Source organism: Lobosporangium transversale, assembly GCF_002105155.1.
Source record: "Lobosporangium transversale strain NRRL 3116 chromosome Unknown BCR41scaffold_58, whole genome shotgun sequence".
Taxonomy (NCBI): Eukaryota; Fungi; Mortierellomycota; class Mortierellomycetes; order Mortierellales; family Mortierellaceae; genus Lobosporangium; species Lobosporangium transversale.
The window spans coordinates 138,999-159,805 of record NW_019029036.1 but is presented as its reverse complement, the minus strand read 5'-3'; the positions used below and the strand labels follow the sequence as shown (position 1 = coordinate 159,805).

At 40.4% G+C, this 20,807-nt stretch overlaps 7 protein-coding genes across 7 annotated transcripts; 2 read left to right on the top strand and 5 right to left on the bottom strand.

The window, feature by feature from the left end:
* The first annotated feature begins 211 nt into the window (after positions 1–211).
* BCR41DRAFT_342131 (anticodon-binding protein) lies at positions 212–2,032 on the top strand. Its single transcript, XM_022022275.1, has 6 exons — positions 212–334; positions 452–560; positions 692–772; positions 908–1,150; positions 1,280–1,603; positions 1,711–2,032. The coding sequence occupies exons 1-6, from the start codon at positions 332–334 to the stop codon at positions 1,809–1,811; spliced, it is 861 nt and encodes a 286-aa protein (XP_021876474.1). The 5' UTR covers positions 212–331; the 3' UTR covers positions 1,812–2,032.
* Positions 2,033–2,648: 616 nt separating this feature from the next.
* Positions 2,649–3,144, bottom strand: BCR41DRAFT_401166 (hypothetical protein; the record flags this gene model as incomplete). Its single annotated transcript, XM_022029201.1, has 2 exons — positions 2,649–2,693; positions 2,812–3,144. 2 exons carry the CDS (start codon positions 3,142–3,144, stop codon positions 2,649–2,651), a joined length of 378 nt encoding a protein of 125 aa, XP_021876473.1.
* A 1,451-nt stretch (positions 3,145–4,595) lies between these two features.
* On the bottom strand, positions 4,596–5,875 carry BCR41DRAFT_199263 (hypothetical protein). The gene is made up of 2 exons (XM_022019871.1): positions 5,356–5,875; positions 4,596–5,230 (listed from the first exon to the last, which is right to left on the bottom strand). The coding sequence occupies exons 1-2, from the start codon at positions 5,592–5,594 to the stop codon at positions 4,651–4,653; spliced, it is 819 nt and encodes a 272-aa protein (XP_021876472.1). The 5' UTR covers positions 5,595–5,875; the 3' UTR covers positions 4,596–4,650.
* A 178-nt stretch (positions 5,876–6,053) lies between these two features.
* Positions 6,054–6,961, bottom strand: BCR41DRAFT_362904 (hypothetical protein). Its single transcript, XM_022025796.1, has 3 exons — positions 6,629–6,961; positions 6,249–6,536; positions 6,054–6,116 (listed from the first exon to the last, which is right to left on the bottom strand). Exons 1-2 carry the CDS (start codon positions 6,884–6,886, stop codon positions 6,333–6,335), a joined length of 462 nt encoding a protein of 153 aa, XP_021876471.1. The 5' UTR covers positions 6,887–6,961; the 3' UTR covers positions 6,054–6,116; positions 6,249–6,332.
* Positions 6,962–9,000: 2,039 nt separating this feature from the next.
* On the bottom strand, positions 9,001–10,592 carry BCR41DRAFT_362897 (hypothetical protein). Its single transcript, XM_022025795.1, has 4 exons — positions 9,781–10,592; positions 9,465–9,694; positions 9,229–9,371; positions 9,001–9,139 (listed from the first exon to the last, which is right to left on the bottom strand). Exons 1-2 carry the CDS (start codon positions 10,383–10,385, stop codon positions 9,487–9,489), a joined length of 813 nt encoding a protein of 270 aa, XP_021876470.1. The 5' UTR covers positions 10,386–10,592; the 3' UTR covers positions 9,001–9,139; positions 9,229–9,371; positions 9,465–9,486.
* On the bottom strand, positions 10,429–11,436 carry BCR41DRAFT_401163 (hypothetical protein; the record flags this gene model as incomplete). Its single annotated transcript, XM_022029200.1, has 3 exons — positions 10,429–10,632; positions 10,741–11,080; positions 11,342–11,436. The coding sequence occupies 3 exons, from the start codon at positions 11,434–11,436 to the stop codon at positions 10,429–10,431; spliced, it is 639 nt and encodes a 212-aa protein (XP_021876469.1).
* An 8,222-nt stretch (positions 11,437–19,658) lies between these two features.
* Positions 19,659–20,660, top strand: BCR41DRAFT_401161 (hypothetical protein; the record flags this gene model as incomplete). Its single annotated transcript, XM_022029199.1, has 4 exons — positions 19,659–19,697; positions 19,812–20,027; positions 20,167–20,257; positions 20,533–20,660. The coding sequence occupies 4 exons, from the start codon at positions 19,659–19,661 to the stop codon at positions 20,658–20,660; spliced, it is 474 nt and encodes a 157-aa protein (XP_021876468.1).
* Positions 20,661–20,807: the final 147 nt, after the last annotated feature.

The following is a 20,807-nucleotide window of genomic DNA, read 5'->3' as shown; positions in this document are numbered from 1 at the left end:
CGACCTCCACCATGTCCTTGTCCACGTCCAGACCTGTCGTTCTTTCCCATTGTTTGTAAACGATCTTGTTTATTGGAATGGGTAAAAGAGAAAGGGAAAGTAAAAAAGTTAGTGTTCGAAAAGGGTAAGTGATTAAGGGTAAAATACAGTCCCATGTTTATTTTTCCAGCTTTTTTTTTTTTTTTTTTTTAATGCATGCAATGCATGCATAGGAATATTCTCTCCCTCTTCCTCCATTCATCTCTTAAAACTCCTTCATTCTCAGTAGAGCAAAAGAAACTTATTTGTTTCTTACTTTTTTTTACATTTTACATTTTTCTCTCCCAACATCATGGTACTGTCTTCATTTAACAAGTAATGCCATTTGGAGAAATACTACTCCTGACAGCAACAATACTAAAACAAAAACTTTTTTTTTTTTTATTTTTTTTATTACTTTAATATGAAATAGATCCGCAGACAGACTCGCTTACGTCGCGAATATCTTTACAAAAAGTCCCTTGAGGGCAAGGAGAGACAGATCTTTGAACGCAAGCAGGCTGTTAAAGAAGCCATTGCCTGTATGTTTTTCAATTCTTTTTTGTATTGTTTATTTTTATTTTTTGTTTAAGTCTTCTTTTGGGTTGGGTTTTTGAATAAGATATTTTATTAACTATGCAAATCATTTTATTCTTTTTCAAAAAAAACCTAGCGGGAAAACCTGTTCCAAACGAGTTGAAAAATGAAGGCGCTGCATTCACAAAGGACCTTCAATTTGATGAGGCGCAGGAAGGTAAAAACGACATGATATCAATATTGAGAGCAGTGGTGACAACAATTAGCTCCCACAGGATTCAATAAAAAAAGAAGGAAGGAAAAGAAAAGCTCACGAGCAAAAAAAAAAAAAAACAAACTCTTTTTATAATAGATCCCACGAGCCACATGGATGATGAATATGCCCGTGCAGGTGTTTACGACCCCAAAGTTTTAGTGACAACATCGCGTGACCCTAGTAGTCGTCTTCAACAATTTGCAAAGGAGATGCGTCTAGTTTTCCCAGAATCACAACGTATCAACCGTGGAGGACATGTTATGAAGGAAATCGTTGACGCTTGCAAGGCGAATGATGTTACGGATCTGGTTATTCTACATGAGCATCGTGGTGAACCAGGTAAAGCACAAAAAAGAAGCAAGCATCATGATTCAATCTTTAAGAAAGGCTTCTTTTTATATAATATATACGTGATTGACTGACGGTTTTCATTTTACAAAAAAAAAAAAAAAAAAAAAAAAACTCTAGATGGCATGATTATTTCACATTTCCCTCATGGACCTACAGCATTCTTCACTCTCAACAACGTTGTTTTGCGTCATGATATCAAGGACCATGGCACAGTCTCAGAGGCGTTCCCACATTTGATCTTTAATAATTTCACCTCAAAGCTCGGAAAACGTACATCGGATATCTTGAAATATTTGTTCCCAGTCCCCAAGGAGGACAGTAAACGAGTCATGACGTTTTCCAATGAGAATGATTTTATTTCATTCAGACATCATGTTTTTGTAAAGACGAGTCATAAGGATGTACAGTTGGCCGAAGTCGGGCCTCGATTTGAAATGAAACGTAAGCATTTTTTATGATCTTTTTTGCAAAATGATTATTATGGCAGATATTTATTTTATCTGATGCCTTTTTTTTTTTTTTTTTTTTTTTTTTCTTCCTATCATCAGTCTTCCAAATCAAGGCAGGAACAGTAGACTTGACAGATGCTGATACAGAGTGGGTTCTGCGTCCATATCAGAATACAGCCAAGAAGCGTACCCAGTTGTAAAGGGATATATACAAAAAGAAATAATATGGGAATGAGACTGATTTATTTTCATATCAGCTAGGAAGTTAGATTTATAGACCCTATTTCTTTCTTTTTTTCCTCCTTCTGACGCTTCTTTGCTATTTTTCATTCATTCCTTTTCTTTTCCTTTTTTTTAATCAAAGCATTATTACACCATTTTTTTTATTTCATAGTAAAGCCTGTATTTATAAATATGCTGCATAACAAAGAGAAATTATCTAATCAATGCTTACTATTATTATTATTATTATTATTATTATTATTATTATTATTATTATTATTATTATTATTATTATTATTTGAAGATGCTATCTATGGATGGAGTCCTGAAGTCTCAATGATCAATAATAATAAAGATTCTCTTTCCCTTCCACTAGATTTTGATCGCAATGGTGACCCAAGTGGGTTTTCTCTTACTATTTATTTAACCACCCTAATTTTTGCCAGGTGATATATGTATGGCATGACATTATAGATTTATATTTTGAACATGTTCCATATCTTTCATGTATAAAGATGAGGTTGATGGAGTGCCTATATAGTCATTGAACCCTGTTGCACACAACAATCCTTAAGCACGCTCAATCTTACATTATGATTATTCACAGCAAGGATAGATATTATCATTCCAAAACATGTGCTTTGGCGTTTTTGAGGTCTTTGTAGCCCCACGACCGCTTCAATCCATGCAAGTCGCCATTGGAAACATTCTGGCTATCAGTGAAATATGCCAGATCATAATAAGTAGTGAGAACGAAAGAAAGATGCCTTTATTATGATCCAGGGATCCTCGTTAAATAAAAAGGGGTAAAAGCCCTAACTATAGTAATAACCCTTATAAATGACTGCTGATAGCACAGCCTAGCATAAAAAGAGTAAGTAAGAGTGAATCTCATCAATTAATTATAGTGGTATAGCCTCAGCATTTAAACAATGCACCTAATCGAATAGATTCAATTTGAAAGTCCACTCAGCATACCTTAGCAACCAGAAGGGTAGGATCCGTCGCAAACAATGATGGGATTGTAGCGGTCGTTGTTGGTACAACAAACGTTCCGATCTCTTCCAGCAACATCAGATCACGAGTTTTCACTGAGAGTCTGAAATAAGATGCATTGGAATAGATGACTTGAATGAGGTGTCTTTCATCCAAGAATGCCTTTCCGAAGCGTGCAAGACGGTATATCCCACTGATTCTTGGCGGCATTTGTTTCCAGTCTTCTTCAAATGGATCCCTTCGGACTTCTTTGATGGTTGACTCCGTATCCCGTCTTATCTTTGCCTTAAACCAATTCGCAGCTTTATAGTTCATGATCGCATTCACTCAAAACGAATATTGTTGACTGATCTGTGAATACAAAGACTGCTGCCAGACTGTAAAAATATTGGATAAACAATTAATCAGTCAAGAAGTATGGGTTATTAACAGTATTAAAAGAATATGCATATTGTCTTACTCTTCAGCCAGTGGAATGTCTTCATTAATGCCCCTGGACTTTACGTAAGGGTTTGTGTCCCATGCTGTTGAAATATGGTCTCCAAATCTCCATGTCCATCTTCATTCTCGTCTAATCAAAAGATAAAACTTAGCTTGAAGTCCAGGAATAGACAAGAGTATTGATATGATAGAAAGTAGAATCCCTTACCGACTGCTCTTTTCTGAGGGGTGGTTCGATTAAGAAACAACTGAACCACTGATTCCCCCTGCCTCTTGAGCATCATGCAAACAAAGGCTTTGCACTATCTGCCCGGCTTTTCTTTCCCCTGCCGATGTTGCGAGCTTCAAAAATGTCTCCGTAAACTTATCATACTGCACGTGTTCAATGAGGATCAGGCACCTTTTTGAATCATTTTCAGGTCACGCATATAAACCTTCCAGTCCTCATATGCAACCGTGTGAAAACTGGGAAGTCCTCATGAAGAAGAGGCTCCAAAGGCCATCCTATTATATTATACCATCATACAAGATTTATTAATGAAAGCACTTTTTCCGATAGTGAAGTTTCAGAAAAAGTATAATGCTATTGGCTTCAAAGCATAGATATTTTATGAGATGAGTGTGCCGCACAAGGATCAACGCACACATACTGTGGAGACTAGAGGCGAATCGGCCGTGGAAGCAGATGGTTAGGGAAGTGAAGAACGAGGAAGAACAGATGATTCTGAGTATCCAAGGGGTTTTCAGCCAATATTGAATAATTTCCACGCGTCGGTCACTGATAGGTTGGCACAGCGTGCACGTGTATGATTGTTGGTCAAGGGATCAGCACAGTGATTGTACGTATCCGCAACTGTTCGGAACGCGTAATCATGACTCTATTCAGTAGATGTGGAAGTTGCAACCAGAAAGCCAGGTCTCTAAAATATCTCTTTGGGGACTGGTACTATGGTCTGAGCACGAATATTGCCCAACCAGGAGAGCAGGGTAGCCTTGATTTTTCATTAGAGAAAAAAGTCCCATTCCATCAAGCTGACCCATGCACCACCGGTTCTATGATCATCCGACTCATCCTATGTTATACAAAGTAAGACGGCTTTATTTCTTTGACTATTCTGGGGTTTTTAATGCAGATTCACTACCGCCAACTACGTCTTGCTTCTGCTTTTGCTTTTTGGTTGGTGTGAATACTACAGGAGGCCCTTCTTTCCTAATGTTTGCCTTCCTTGTTATTGCTGCCATAACAGCTTGGCGCTGGGCTTTCCTGTAGTTATTCTTAATGGCATTTGCGAAGTCCCTGTTATGCTGCTAATTATTGAAATACTCAAGGAATGATGATTGATGTGCAGACGTTAAAAGTTTGTAATCAAACTCAAAAGCTCAACTTACCCCAATTCGCAAAAGTGCAGACAAGCCGCCTCCATCTAAAAACTCGGGTATCTCATCGGCATGCCTTGGTATCTGAATCATTGTATCCCCAACAGCACCTGCTCCAAAAGCACCGGGTTCGAATTTCCTCACAGTGTATGCCAGCGCTTTGGATCCAACAATATCCAGTATTATTGGCGAAGGTCTGGGAAACGTACGTTCCATATACTGCGAGATATTGTTCATGATGGATGCATTTGTCCTGATATTTTTTCGGAGTTGGATCTGCAGGATATCTGGAGAGACTGACGAGGACTTGACCTCCCAAGCTATCAATTCTATTGGCTTACCTACCCCCTGTAGGCATAGTTGGTGCATTAGGTCAATCTTCTTTGATCGGACATTTGAGTCGGTCCCTCCAAATTCTTGCTCCATCGCGGCTCTATCCTCTCTCGTTGCCGATGACCCCAACTCCCCGACGCGCACTACAAGATCGTAATCATACAAGATCCTGGCCAGACCTCTCCAAATAAATACATCTTCGTGTTCGGAGGCCTTTGGGACATTCTGCATAGCTATGATCTCATTCGCTCTGGCATTTTTTTTTTTTTTTTTTTTTTTTTTTTTAAAAAAAAATAGCCAGATTCAAGTTTAATTTACTTATCTCAATGGAAATAATATATACATTTGGTTAAAAGATTACTAGTAAAAACTTACAGGAGCTCCATTATCAATACGATTTTTAGTTCTTCGTTCCTGGCATCTTTTTCGCTGGCGGGCCAAGCACCATGATCGCGCTCTTCCTCCAAATCACAGTACCGGCGCTTGCAATACCGCCTCATGGCACGAAGATCCTCGATGGCTCCATGCCCTAGCTCTAACTTGAGGCCCTGAAATATCGCTTCCTGTGATTTTGAGACTGTAAAAAGTTCTTGATTCAGGCATTGGTTGGCCATATCTGAAAAACATGTAAAATTCTGCTGTAGCTCCGAATCCAGGGTATTGATGATGCCACTCAGTGCAACACTTACATTTGATATAGAATCATAAGGTTAAAAACTAAATACCAAGTCTTTGTGAATAACTTTCGCAGAACCATGGAGACTTACAGACAGTTCTTTTGCTCGATTTTGCTACGGGTATCCCAGCTATCAAGGATACCCTTCGCAAAATGATAGAGTTCTTCTGCGATATTTGTAGGGAAGGACACAGGTGTATCAAAGCGCGGTGGAGTGTGACCATACTTAAAAATATAAAAAAAGCAAGGTTGGGAGTTAATATTAAAGTTAATTAAACATCAAATAAGAATGCTTAACAAAAGTATACATATATACCTTCTTGTAAAGCACGGCGACTAAATGCGCGAATGGTGTGCAACTGGCAACCGCAGCAAGCTCTTTTGGCAATTCAACCTTGTCGCCTTCGTCACTTAAGGTCTGATCCTGTATATTCCCCGGCGGTTCAGCAGATACTGGAAACTGCATGTAATCGAAGATGGGTAATGGCAAATGGATCAGTTAATTGATGAGCTAGTGATTGACAAAACAAAAAGAGATGCCGTACCATGTACATAAGGCTTGGTGGATTGTAAAGTTACTAAAAGCACATACCTCTTTAGGTTCAGTATCAAATGTCTCTGGGGTTAGTATGTAAAAAATAAAATAAAATAAATAAATATTATGAAGGCCACCTTATCACCTTTGTGACAGAAAAAATGAACCTGTCCTACCCATCCTTCGTAGCTGATTCTGGCAGGGCGACGAGCTTCTGGAATATAACAATCCGCTATTGTCAGTTGAAGTAGAACTAAGTTCCTGGACGGTTTCATTGGTGATACTTCTTACAGAAGCAATGGACTGGATTCGGCCTTCTGTTCGAACAGCAGAAATATGTGATTCCTACATATAAAAATAGATATGTGTATAAGCTGTCAAGGTCCATCATGTCCATTGTTTATTCAATTGAAGCCATTAACAATGTAGACTATTACCTTTTCTTCCTCCTTGCACTTGTTTTCCCAATATTCGATTCGAATTTGTGGCTTCGCTTCCCATTCATGTCGTAAGATCCTAGCACGCTTCCGGTTAATCTTCTCGATTGCAGGGACCACAACATTCAACCATTCCTGACTGGCAATTTTACGGTGCTTATATTTAAATTTTTCAAACTTGAAAAAATCGATTGCTGACATGCTTTCTACACCATGGCTCTCGAAATATTTTGCATATAATTCTAAAGCATTGCTCATGTTGTTGTGAATCTTACAAACAGTAAAAAATTAATAAGTTTCTCTCTCTTATATATATAATATAAATTTTGCCAGAGCTTGGTTGAAGTCAAGAGAAACACATCCTACGAAGCTCTTTGCCATTCTATCACACACTCATGGTCGAATGAGTATGACAATAGGTGACAATGCCTTTCACCATAAATATGACTATCATTTATGATGAAGGCAAGGCTAAGTAAAATACAACCGTGGCAAGGCTCAGGTATGATCTGAGGCGCACATGCGGTTTTCTTAACGGAATTACACTCAGCCTTTGCGCGACCATATTGCAAAGTCAAGAGTAACGCGTCGCAGACAAAGCTCTGTTCTAGGTGCAGCTGAAGTCAAGAGAAACGCATCCTACGAAGCTCTTTGCCATTCTATCACACACTCATGGTCGAATGAGTATGACAATAGGTGACAATGCCTTTCACCATAAATATGACTATCATTTGTGATGAAGGCAAGGCTAAGTAAAATACAACCGTGGCAAGGCTCAGGTATGATCTGAGGCGCACATGCGGTTTTCTTAACGGAATTACACCCAATCTTTGCGCGACCATATTGCAAAGTCAAGAGTAACGCGTCGCAGCTTTCCTATACAAATCTTAATAATCCAACAAAATGAGAATACATTACCCTTAGATAAACAGATAAACCGTGGCGGTTGAAGGAAATGAATGGTTGTAGGAGCGGAGAACAGAAGATAAAGGTTATGATCGAATCACTTGTTATAATCACTGACAATAATGGTAGTGCAATGAAATAAAGTGATGAAATGAGCGATTACAAAGGCAATAAAAAAAATAAAAAAAAAAAACGGTAGAGTTGTAATGCAATCACGGTGATTGCGAAAATGAGAGTCCTCTCGTCGACTAATATATTTTTAAATATTGTCCTCGTCATTTGGTCATGTACATATTGTAAAAATATATTGAATGAATTGATGACCAAAAAGAGAAAAGATTGAATTGTCATCGAATACAAAAAATATATTGAAGGCTCTCTTTTTGCGCGTCACCAATTGAAATGGACTATGCCTCTAAGAGTTCGCTATCTGCAAGGCTTTCTCCACATGCAGAGTCATATATATATATATACTGAGTATCATCTGACTTAAGCCACTTCAAATTGACACAACAAAGCTGACATTCCTTCTTTCATCTTTCTCTCATATGCTTATAATCAAATCCATGCCATCATCACGGAGCTTTTACACCTCTGTCTTGCAGTGAAACGTAAGTAATCACCACTAAATGTTGCAATTGTTGAGTCTTTATAATACACAGGCTAATCTTTGGTTAAAACAAGCCCCAATTGGGTTTAAACAAGCTTTTAGCCAGCTGCAAATCTGTCATGTCCGCTCTTTTCCGCAGCCTGGATATCAAGCTTGACAGTTGTCTGCACACCCGAAGGAACGCTTTCTATTTTTCTTCTCTTCTCCAAGCTTGAGCTCAGCAACAAAGTCGTCATTCTTTACATTAAATACTCCTGTATTCAATGTAGGAGTCCTTACCTCACAGTCGTGGCTATTGTAGGACGCTTTTTGTAAAGTCGTCATTCTTCACACTTGAATACTCCTGTATTCAATGTAGGAATCCTTACCTCACAGACGTGGCTATTGTAGGACCCTTTGTTGTTGTTCTTTTTCTTTTCTTCTTTTTCTTTTTTTTCTCTTATTTATTTTGCAAGCGCGCATCGGTGTACGTGGGACTATACCGTGTTTTCTTCCAGTCGTTGTTTGTTTCAAGACTTAAAGCGAGAAGTCGTATATCCTCAAGTACAGAGGTATTGAGGTGCCATCCTACAGCTGTATGATTATGCATGTGTGCATCTTCCAATATCCATATCGAATTGCTACTGGATTTTAATGGCTAATTTACTTTGTAAGATATAGGACCCTTAGAATCGTACATCTGCAGTAACAAGCGGCCCTCTGCGCACGCAATTTATATCCAGTGATCCTCATCACAGCCAGGAAGATCAGTGATAGACATAGGAACAAGTCGCTGGCCAAATCATATCATGACTCAGGATGCAGTAGTGAACATCTCAGACAATAACTAGAATAAACTGTATGAACTTTATTCAGCCTTTTCTAAAGTCAAAAGAAGGCCGCATCCAATCCTTGCGCATATTCTCTTCCCGCTCCATGATGTCTGTTGCTACAATGTTCGTCAAAGGCAGGGTGACCTCCGCATTGACCTTTTCACTCATCTCCTCGAGAATTTCCTTAATGATAAGCAAATAGAAATATTAGTTCTCTCAGTGATACAATGACCGTAGCAAACATAAACCTGACAAATCAATGAAGTACATACCCGTGCTTTTAGCAAGATATTTAGACCCTCCTCAATGTATCGGAAAGTCGTGTTGTCTCTTGGAAAAGTAAACCCCCCTATTTCCTTTGCCATATAGAGGGCTTCATACTCCAAACTAAGCACGAAAAATTGCATCATGCCCTCTGAAGTCGTGAAGACGGTGTGTTTTATTGTTATTAGTAAATGTGCATGGAGAATCAAGGTATAACATCAAGTTTTAAAGATTTTACTCTTACCTTGCACTAGAATCCCAAGAACTTAGGGCTTCGTCACGCCATTGACGAGGAGCAAATCTAGCGCAAGCTTCTGAAGGTGAAATAGCTTTCTTTTATCACTCTTCAGAAGGGCGAGAGAAGAGTTGTCACGTTTGCCTTCAGACACTATGGTGACCAGTCCTTTAACTGACCATTGCTCGTCCGGGAAAAGGGTCTGTGTGTAATAGGAAGGAACGGGCATCTTCATTCCTCTAAGGTACAGCAAGGAGAGCTTTGTTCAGGGGCTGACAATTAAATACAGCAAAAACCAAGTTGATTTGACGAAAAAAAGACCTACGCCTGGGAACTGGACTCTGGATGCACATCACCGAAAACCGCACGTAAAATTGGATTTAAAATGCAGTCAAACAGGCTTTGCTCCGTCTTCGGCGGTTCTTTCCAGAGAGTATTGTTGCCAGACAGATTTGCGAAAATTTTGCGTAGTCTTCGGTCCACTTCCGGGTGATCTTGGTGGATATCGAAGCAAAGATTAAAATACCCATGATAGTCGTGGTCTGCAAAGATATTTCTATTGTCCCGCATATCGTCCCTTGACTGGTTTTGCTGAGCCGTCCTTACTTGGAGGGGTGCCTTCCCACGCGCTGGCCAAATGTGAACGCTGTCGTTCACGAATTTCCCAACCGTTTCCCCTTTATCCTCATCGTAATAAACTACAAATGCAGCAAACATTACGAGCAGTGGTTGGCGGGATGGTTCCTGCACAGAGTCGCCTCCACGCTCAACCCATCGGTTTGCTGAGGAATGGTTGATATGGCAATAGCTCTCGTCAAGGGAAACTTCGGGCCGTATCGGTACTACCTTACCTTCAACCACTTTGAGATTAGAAAGGCGTTCGGTCAGGTACTTGTACCGATACTGCACGATCTGTGGAGAATCGTGCATGATGGATTTCCTTACCCCTTTACCCCAATAACAATTGGAGGCTTTAAGGTAACGATTCACGGTCGAGTTTGATACTTTTATCTCGTGCTTTTCCCTTGTTATTATTCGCCTTGGCCACAGAGTTTGGAACGCCAGCCTTGTTTGGCTCAGCGATATAGTCCTTGAGATGGCTTCGAATCTTTGGATCCATCTCTTTCACCTTTCCACCACGTCCAACTCCCTTACAAGGCTTTCTCAAAATTCCGCTCTCGGCCCAATTTATCGAAGCTCTGCACGAGCGGAGATTTATACCTGAAAGCCCAGACAGTTGAGCGTTTCAGCCCGAGCCAAATGCGTCTTTTAACCACTTGTGGACTCCTTCAGGAGCTGCCTTCAAGCGAGAATATATTCTGGCAAGTAGAAGGTATTCCCCATTTGTCACGGCCTGTTTTCCACGAGACGGCAAGAGGGTGCTGCTTTCTTGCGATCCTGGATCAGCAGAATCTATAAATGGATTCTCATCATCAAAGAATGGTTCTGGCTGGATGAATGACTGGCGCTCGAAATCGAGGATAGGCCCTTGGTATCCAGGGGAAGACTCAAGCCCATTGTACTGATGTGCTGGGGAAGGCCAGTGAGGCGATTCTCGAACATTGTGACTCCTGTAGCATTCTGTTTGTGGTCCCCTGTACCGATCTGTGGGTGAATTGGATGGGCTAAAGTGATAGCAATGCGATCTGCTGTACCGATCGCTGGATGAATTGGATGAGTGGAAGGGATAAATACAAGTCATGTTTAAGAAAATAAGAGGCGAGAAGATGAAGAAAAAGAAAAGAAAATAGCAAAAGCGTACCTTAAAGCGTTCCTTAGAATGTTTTAAAACCCGACAGTGGTTGATGAAAGAGAGTGGGTCACAACAGAGTTGGTTAAAATCTCTCTCGACGAGAAAGCGAAGGAATATTAGCATGTAAAATTACTAAAGCTTTATAAGATGTGCATATGTTTTATTGTTATTGATAAGAATGATAGGAGCGCTATTGTCTGAGATGTTCACTACTGCATCCTGAGTCATGATATGATTTGGCCAGCGACTTGTTCCTATGTCTATCACTGATCTTCCTGGCTGTGATGAGGATCACTGGATATAAATTGCGTGCGCAGAGGGCCGCTTGTTACTGCAGATGTACGATTCTAAGGGTCCTATATCTTACAAAGTAAATTAGCCATTAAAATCCAGTAGCAATTCGATATGGATATTGGAAGATGCACACATGCATAATCATACAGCTGTAGGATGGCACCTCAATACCTCTGTACTTGAGGATATACGACTTCTCGCTTTAAGTCTTGAAACAAACAACGACTGGAAGAAAACACGGTATAGTCCCACGTACACCGATGCGCGCTTGCAAAATAAATAAGAGAAAAAAAAGAAAAAGAAGAAAAGAAAAAGAACAACAACAAAGGGTCCTACAATAGCCACGTCTGTGAGGTAAGGATTCCTACATTGAATACAGGAGTATTCAAGTGTGAAGAATGACGACTTTACAAAAAGCGTCCTACAATAGCCACGACTGTGAGGTAAGGACTCCTACATTGAATACAGGAGTATTTAATGTAAAGAATGACGACTTTGTTGCTGAGCTCAAGCTTGGAGAAGAGAAGAAAAATAGAAAGCGTTCCTTCGGGTGTGCAGACAACTGTCAAGCTTGATATCCAGGCTGCGGAAAAGAGCGGACATGACAGATTTGCAGCTGGCTAAAAGCTTGTTTAAACCCAATTGGGGCTTGTTTTAACCAAAGATTAGCCTGTGTATTATAAAGACTCAACAATTGCAACATTTAGTGGTGATTACTTACGTTTCACTGCAAGACAGAGGTGTAAAAGCTCCGTGATGATGGCATGGATTTGATTATAAGCATATGAGAGAAAGATGAAAGAAGGAATGTCAGCTTTGTTGTGTCAATTTGAAGTGGCTTAAGTCAGATGATACTCAGTATATATATATATATGACTCTGCATGTGGAGAAAGCCTTGCAGATAGCGAACTCTTAGAGGCATAGTCCATTTCAATTGGTGACGCGCAAAAAGAGAGCCTTCAATATATTTTTTGTATTCGATGACAATTCAATCTTTTCTCTTTTTGGTCATCAATTCATTCAATATATTTTTACAATATGTACATGACCAAATGACGAGGACAATATCTATTCAATTTGAATTAAAATGTATTTCGCGTGAGAAATGATAAATCGACGACTTTTGTTTCCACAAATGCTTCTTTAAGGTTTGCTTGTTACAACAGGAAGGTTTACTTATTCATTTGCTTGTTGGTTATTCTTTCATCCCTGCCCACTGATTAATCCTCACAAATCACATAATTCTTATGATCGACTACCTACTACCGATAACAAGTAAATCAATATACCAAGGAGCTTACTCGTTTAGTTTTAGTAGATCTTCGCCTAAGGGCAGTCTCAACAACACCAAGTTGAGCCTGCTAAAGACTTGGAAGGCATTGCACAATGCGAGAATAAGTTACACATTTTCTCATGAAGGTCAATAAGTCAACAGAGGCAAACTTCTCTCACTTTTCCGTCTTTAATTCATTCCGATGTTTGACCACCTTTTCTGCAAGCGCTCGACAGCAGGTACCAACAAGGCCTTTGTGACCAAGGGTATGTTCGAAATAACTTGAGCAATGCTGGTGGGATCGAAATCGACAGATTCTTCCATAGAGTATTAATCAAGAAGATCATTAATCTCACTTGCTTTGAGACTTTCAGGTGTGATAGATGTTTCATTTGTGTACGGTATGCTGCCAGGACTTTGCAGAGGGCGCTTGATTGTCTCGACTCCCACAAGCGCAAAACCGTGTAGACAGCTACTATTTCTATTTTCCTTTAATAAACGCAATGTACCTACGAAAGTTTGGACGATCTCCGGATCTTTGCATACGAGAGTGCTTTCATCGGGAACCAAGACCTAATGAAGGATGAGTTTATTGGTGTCGGTGCCTTGAAAAGTGTTTTTTTCTTAACCTCGATTGAATCCTTGAGATGGTCGATAGTCTTCTGCCAATTGATGTCCACTGGGAATGCAGTAGGCTCTCCATCGAGAATGCAAACGGATGAAACTTTGTCCAAATTGGTGTGATTAATAGACAAAAAAGGGAGTTGACTGGTGGGGAAGGAGAAAGGAAGGATTAAATACAGTCGTATGGGCTTCAAATGGAAAGAAACGAGCAATGAGGGTGATAAAAGCTAAAAGTGAGTAAGATACTAGAGGGAACTAATGTAGAGAGAGCGAAAAGGAGCCATGTCGACAGATCTGCTCCCTTTATACTGGCATACTTCACTTCAGTCGCTGTCAATCTGGCCGTTACATGCTTTTTGCCACCAGCTGTTTCCTATACGTAAATATTTGTCTGATACTTCTAAAAAGGGACAGTTGTGTCGCACGCGTTTTCTTCTCAAAATTTCAGTAAGCCACACCCCACAACACCCAAAACAAAATTTCAGAGACTAGACTAAGATCAACTACGGAATATTAGGCGACGTATTGAAAAAGAGAGAAGACGTCGATGACACCTCGATGCCCTTATACTGGAGCCACGAACAAGCGAAGAAAAACCCAGCTTACTCTGCCTACACCCCCTGAATTTCAGTCCAATGTCGAGACAATATCATAAACCTTACATCCGTTTGCCTCTTGAGTTCACAGATAATCCATCTCCTCTTGGTATCTTCCGCCTTTTTTTTCCCCGATAAGACACTCGACACAATTGTATCAAGAACAAACTGCTATGCAGAAAAAAAGATGACAGAGGCTGCAGGTCGTGCTTGGGGGATACCTCAAGAAACAAGCTTTTGGGCTGGATTGCTCAACTTGCCCTCAGTCGAGCAAATGTGGAACAAGGACATGACACTTTGAAGATACGAGCAGATCAAGAGATATATTCATGTTTGTCACCCCGAAATTGAGACGCTTATGTATTACGACAAACTGGAATCACTTCTCATGTGAGAGATACCTTCAAGAAATTATACACTCCAACTTCCAATGGCTCCGTTGATGGGATGATTATCCAGTTCTCTGGACGAAGCTGCCATACAGTTCGGATCAAGAATAAACCTACCCCTGAAGGTTTCAAAATATTTTCGTTGTATGAATCTGCATACTCGATCTGGGACTGTGGTAGGGGATGTTCTGGTTGTTTATTGCCAAGGTAATAGGCCTATAAGGATGCTTATAGCCATTCATGGGATTCTTGGCGCAGAGTGGGGAATTGAGAGGAACAGATGTCCTAGGGAAACGCGTACCAATGTCTCAAAGGTACGGAGAGTTTTTAGCAACTTCTCGAGAAAAAACCTTATTATCCTAAAGGTCATTGACGACTACAACTACCACATGGACGGGGTCGATGTTGCTAATCAACTGAAATCATATTACAACACCCAACAACCCTCACGATGCAATTGGCTCCCGCTCTTTTTCTGGTTGTTGGACACTTCAATCGTTAACTCCTATATTACCAGCCTAAAAGAGGGCTTCACTCACACATATTGGGAGTTCCGACGTAAGCTTATCTGGGATCTTATTAATTCTGTCCGTGAGACTACCAAGACTCGGAGCTCAAGTGTCAAGAAGACACAGCGTCAAAGAGTAACTAAACACTTCAAGTTACCTGAGTGCCGCTTCGAGGATAATGGCCATTGACCTGAAATGAGAGAAGAGCGTGCAGCATGTGTATAGTGTTCCTAGACCGCATACCAAGAAGTAAAAAATAGTGGGGCTACATCACACGGCACTGCCAACAAAACCCAAATATGTCTGAAAAGTGCAATGTCCCTCTTTGTTTCAGCAGCAAACGAAATTGTTTTACGGCCTTTCACACCCAAAAAAGTTCAACTTGAATATATATATATATTTTTTGTTTTTACATGGGTTTAGTAGTTCAAAAATAATCGAACAGTTTTAGGGATAAGCAAAAGACCCGAGACTTTAGCCACCTTCATGTGTTTACTCATTTACTCTCTTTCCCTGTGTGGCATTATAAATATTCTGCTGGCTCATTGCTGCAGGGTGCGATCTCCGGTTCGCGTTGCTTTAACTTGACTTTGTTTAAAATATCTCTAATGTGCCCATGAATACACTGGCCATCAGTCGTATGTGTCACAGCGCTTGAAGGACCCTCTTCGTTAAAGGAGGGAAATATTACTACACATCCAACTATTGATGTTCGCCGTCTCTACAGAACGATGATCGAGGATGGGGCCATGAACAAATTGCACACGAATGCTGGCAGGAAAGGGCAATGGCAAGTTATAGGGTCGTTCAAAAAGCTTGGATATCATATTAATGCAGAAAATCACAAAAAGGCAGTTGAAGGACTTCCTCATGAAGCTATCAGGTGTTGGAGAGAGCTTGGATCATGAGAGGCTGTCCACGACAGGCGAAGCTTTTTTGAACTAAATGCCGTATATCTCGCGCTTGGGGGCAATATCGCGGCGGACTTTTTTTTTGTTTTTTAGGAGATGCATATACTGTATGCTCCTACTGTTTCTTCTCGATCAGTTACAGCTTTCTGTTGAAAACAAGGGATAGACGTGGAAATGCGCCAGACAAGATCCCCAATATTTCAAATCCGTAACGAGCCGTAAAGGTATAATTGAAAATTGTATTTTGCTAACATTGTCACCAATGTATTGCAGATCAGTACGATGATTTGTATACACATTAAATGCCTGGGATGTACATGTACTCTCAGATGAAGTTGGGACGCGCCGGAATATGACTGTGTTTGCTTCTTTATCATAGCTATTCCAGTCAAACGCTTCATTCTTTTCTTCCAAGGGAACTCCCCCTTCGCAAAGAACTGATAATAGAAAAGATTTTATTGAATCTCCCTCTATTAAACATATCAAGACGGGTTGTAATATATATATATATATATATATATATTATATGCATCGGAGTCCTTGGACATGACGAGGCTCATACTCGCATGCGCTATTGATTGTTAAGGCCACTAAGACTAGGTTAGCAAATGCTTAAACATACACACAAAAAGCGAATATTCTCAAGTAGCGTTGGGTAAACGAGCTTACAGGCACTAAAGCGTCATGTCCATCCAGAGCTTGCGGAGCTAGACACAAAGAGGTATAAAACTGCATCGACTAATCCACTCCTCATGGTAGATGCTAACGTCGCAATACCATAAGCCTAACCAATTCTGCACCAACTTTCCCATCTTCTTGTTGGGGTGTTCAATTGATCTCGAGTTACAGAGGAGACTAGTGTCTGGCGCTATGCAATGACACCATTTTGCTTGAACCACCATGCTTGTCATGGCAGCGGCAATTAGGGCAACAACAGTGAATCTCATTGTGGCAGTGCTAATAAAGAATAATTGAATCAATAAGAAAATAAGGAACTTTGAGATGAGAAGGGGATAAAGAGCAAAAGAAGTGAACGTAAGAGTGATATCTCTGGGAATGATCGTACTAGAAAACTTTCTGGGAAGAGGACCGTTTTTATTTATATTTAAGCAAGTGATAACCGTCTGGTGCGGCCTGAAGCCTACAGCCATGTCGGTATAGTCGTTGCCTGCCGCCTGCTCTTGTGTTAAGTGGGAAAATGTGTCCCATGCTGGGGCTATAGAGAAAAATCTAAAGAAGGATAAAGGAAAAGGAGGATCTTATTCTTTTTCACCTGGCGAGTTGTAGTCCTTTGGTAAGGGATGAGACCAAGATCAGTCCCGGGACCGATTTCGATTGCCCTGTTAGCATTGAATAGGAGAGAGAGCATGTGTAAAAAAATAAGATAAAATAAAATGAAAATGAAAATAAATATAAAAAAGAAAATAGCTGAGGGGATATCGCAAAAATGTAAAATGAGAAATTGTCCAAGGGGTATCGGAAAGGAGGGTCTGGAATGTTCAATGTTGGTCTGTGCTTCCATGAAGTTAAAATCAAAAAAGCAACGTCACTGTAAAAGCTTGGCCGCCCGAAATCATTACTCGAATTTCAATTGAGCCAGGGAGCCATATCGGGGAGTACATGTGCCGCATCCAACGAAGGCTCAAATACGCATTGCTGATGAAATATATGGAAGGGTCTTGTTTGTGTTTAAAGGAGGATCCGAGCAAGGAGCAAACATTTCATTGAAATCCACAAGACCAAAAAAAAAAAATTAAAAGAATGTATTATAAATATCGACAAATGAGCGTTTTAATTACAAACAAGTTGTTCAGAAAGCTCAGGAATCGGACCAACACTCAGGCACTCATTCAGGGTTCAAGAACGCTCTAAAGGAGCCAGTCATCAATGATACAAGAGGGTTCGAAATCTCGAAGCAGGCGAAGATTGAACCCTGATTCAAAGGTTACACAGATCATACATATATTTTTTTTTATCTGCCAAGAAAAGAAGAGGCTAATATCTTTGGTGCTTCTAACTCCAGCGCGTTGTCAAACGAACGGCTTCTCAGCTATACTGGTTTATACCATCGAACTCGAGCAAACAAAGAAACCGAAGACATCGGCTTTTAACGAATCAAACTTTCGGATCGCCATTCTTCCGCAAAAAAAAAAAAAAAATACGAATAATATTCAGCATTTTCTATGCATACATTGGCAGTTTTTCTTTAATCATTAAGCATTATTGTTATTCTTATTCTCATTCTGATTATTATATGGCCGTCGCTGTATAATTTGAAACTAAAAGTCCTTTTCCTCTTCTTTTTTCTAACAAAAAAAAAGCTTCAAGTATCCAGTACTTCTCATTTGCCCTATGCCACTTTGGAGGCTTCATCTTTTTGAATAATACGACACACGATGCAAAAAAAAAAAAGAGAAAGTAGTAATATAATCATTCTTTCAAAAATTATAAAGACAGCCAAATGAGTAGAGTGATATAGGGATGTAAGATGAGATAGAAAGGAGAGAAAATTGTTGCATAAATATTAGAAAAATCTTTTGCTCTTACAAGCATCGAGGTTTACAGGAATGGAGTGAAAAAACAAGATACATGTCCTGAATGTTTACGTAGTTATATCTGAGCAGACAACTATTGTTCAAATATAAATATCCACGTTTGCACACCTTCAATTTCTTCATTTCCGCTGACCAATATGTTTTCGATCTGATAGAGCATCGTTGAGAGCCAACATCAGTAAAGGCCACTTGTTCTTGAGGTGAGAGAGTGCTGGATATGTCCACAGTAGAATGAATGCAAGGCAAAGGGACGGTAGAGCACAGTTTGATTAAGTAATGAAGCAAATCATGTGTCAAATTTAGAAGAACTATCCATCAAGAACAGCGATCCTTTACTATGTAATCTCTCTTTCGTTCGAGAATTATACAGCGTACTTGAGTAATATGAAGAAAAAGCATCATGTCCGAAGGAGCCAACCCCCAAAGAAGTAAGGAGAACCTATAAAGGGAGGGAACAGTAAAGGGCCGCCGATTCGGATAATGGATGTAAGACATCCTTTTTCGTCCTCGTAAACCATGATAACTTTATACGTTTCATTGATATCGCCGTTTTCTGGTGTTTGACGTATTTGGTACCTCCAGTAGGGACATCACAGTCCATTTCAAGTCGTTCTGGAAGCCTACCCAAGGTGTAAATATTTGTTAATGTGGTTTGTTCCTGTTCTTCCCATTGGGGTATCTTTGGAACATTGTGCTTTGCTTCGCAATGTAAATTGCAGCGTCCCTGGTGCAAATTAGCCGCTAACTATCCGCCCTCTTGGCCAGGCGTGAAAAATATTTAGACAGTAGTTATCGGAAGCTAAGATAAGTGAGAATAAGATGTGGGTCCACACACCACATCCATGGGGTATTTATTCATTTTCTGGTAGAGAGACTCGTACCAAGTAACTACATATCTATCTAGAAGCGACATGGGATTATTCAGGAACCATGTCGGTGTTTTGTCGCGTCTCTAGTGACGCGTTATTATTATTATACTTTTCTTAGCGTATTAATTTTAGGAATTCCCCTAGTATGTTCCTAGTGTGTTTTTAGTATTTTTCTTAATCTTATAGCTGGGCCGTTATTATCTTGTATATTGAAATATACAACAAGGCGTATTCACTAAGCATGATTCGCTGACGGCTTCAACGGTGCCCTTATCCCATGTGTAAACCAAACTGCCTTGTAGATGCAGTAGGTCATTTGCGTAGTTACGCGTTCATCCTGCTTGAAGATGGATAGTAGTTCACTTGACCATCTCCACCCGACCTGGACCCCCAGCCTTGATAGCAGATGCATGCTCGATGCAGTTCAGCATGCCCTCTAAAAAGAGTGCTGCGCTTTTGGAGATTTCCGTTTAGCTAGTTGAAGTTGAGTGCTGTAAGAAACCTATTGATGAAGCGATCTAGCATGACGTCCAGGATTTCATCCTGCACTTCTTTCGGGAGCCTTATTGTTGCCTCTTTCAGGTACCCACATCCGATTACAAGCTCCGATCCTCTCAGGATAAATGCATCAAAAGTTTGGCGAAGCAACTCATCCGTGGAATGGAGGTCTGGTCGCTCGAGGCAGACACATTTCCGCTGCGATATCTTGCGGCCGTAAATCAAGACTCAAAGTTGCTTTTTAATATTGTTGCCAGGCGGGAGCCTTTTATTAAGACCCCACCACGACTGCCACATAATGTTCTGACTTTATGAATAAAATGAAAGCGCCCCTACGGTGCATCCCTAAGCCTCGGTACATGACCAAAAACTATGGAGCCAGGGGTGCATCTATTACCGTAATATTTTCGAAGAAATACTGCTCATAAAACGTTTGCAGGTGAAAATCCGTAACACTGAGATCACCCATTCGAAGCAGCTGTATGCGGCCACATCAAAGGCATGCAAGTATAGCAGTGACCGAATCTTCTGTATAGTGTGCTGATCCCCTGCAACAAATATCCTTTTACCATTAAACCACTCAGGAGACAGATTGAGCGCCTCTTGCATAATAGCCTCCAAGGCCTGAAGGCTTCCTTGAATAGATGTCTGGCCCAGGAAGAGAGAACATGTGCCTCTTTTTGAGGCGGCAACTCCTTTGGCTTTTGTAATGATATATCTGACATAGTGCTGACCTGTTGCTTCAAAGCGTTGATCAAATGATATTGATATGCAGAGTGCAGGTGCTGCTAGTTCTTATTATTAGGCATAAAGCCTTACCCAGTCAAAAGCTCCAAGGGATCTCAAACAGCCTTGGTCACGGCCGCTGTGTTAACGATGATCAACGATACGGTGATCCCTGAAAAGAGGCGATTAAAATTGCCTAAGGGCTGAACCGCCAGTTGATATTACCGTAAACAAGGTATCATAACCCTAAACTTCCAATCAAACGGTTTCTTGGGAGCGCTTGCATAAAGTTCCTAAACATCGGAAGAGGGAACCATTTGGCACGGAAAGCCCTACTTCCATGGACAGCGAAAT

Excerpts from the sequence above, each read along its gene's own strand:
- BCR41DRAFT_342131 (XM_022022275.1), top strand. Across the intron at positions 773-907 it reads ATTTGATGAGGCGCAGGAAG|ATCCCACGAGCCACATGGAT; the intron begins GTAAAAACGACA and ends TTTTTATAATAG. Across the intron at positions 1,151-1,279 it reads TGAGCATCGTGGTGAACCAG|ATGGCATGATTATTTCACAT; the intron begins GTAAAGCACAAA and ends AAAAAACTCTAG.
- BCR41DRAFT_199263 (XM_022019871.1), bottom strand. The coding sequence starts at position 5,594 with ATGGCCAACCAATGCCTGAATCAAGAACTTTTTACAGTCTCAAAATCA. Across the intron at positions 5,231-5,355 it reads GTATTGATAATGGAGCTCCT|AGCGAATGAGATCATAGCTA; the intron begins GTAAGTTTTTAC and ends AAAAAATGCCAG.
- BCR41DRAFT_362904 (XM_022025796.1), bottom strand. The coding sequence starts at position 6,886 with ATGAGCAATGCTTTAGAATTATATGCAAAATATTTCGAGAGCCATGGT. Across the intron at positions 6,537-6,628 it reads AGTGCAAGGAGGAAGAAAAG|GAATCACATATTTCTGCTGT; the intron begins GTAATAGTCTAC and ends TTTTATATGTAG.
- BCR41DRAFT_362897 (XM_022025795.1), bottom strand. The coding sequence starts at position 10,385 with ATGCACGATTCTCCACAGATCGTGCAGTATCGGTACAAGTACCTGACC. Across the intron at positions 9,695-9,780 it reads CCAGAGTCCAGTTCCCAGGC|AGGAATGAAGATGCCCGTTC; the intron begins GTAGGTCTTTTT and ends GCTGTACCTTAG.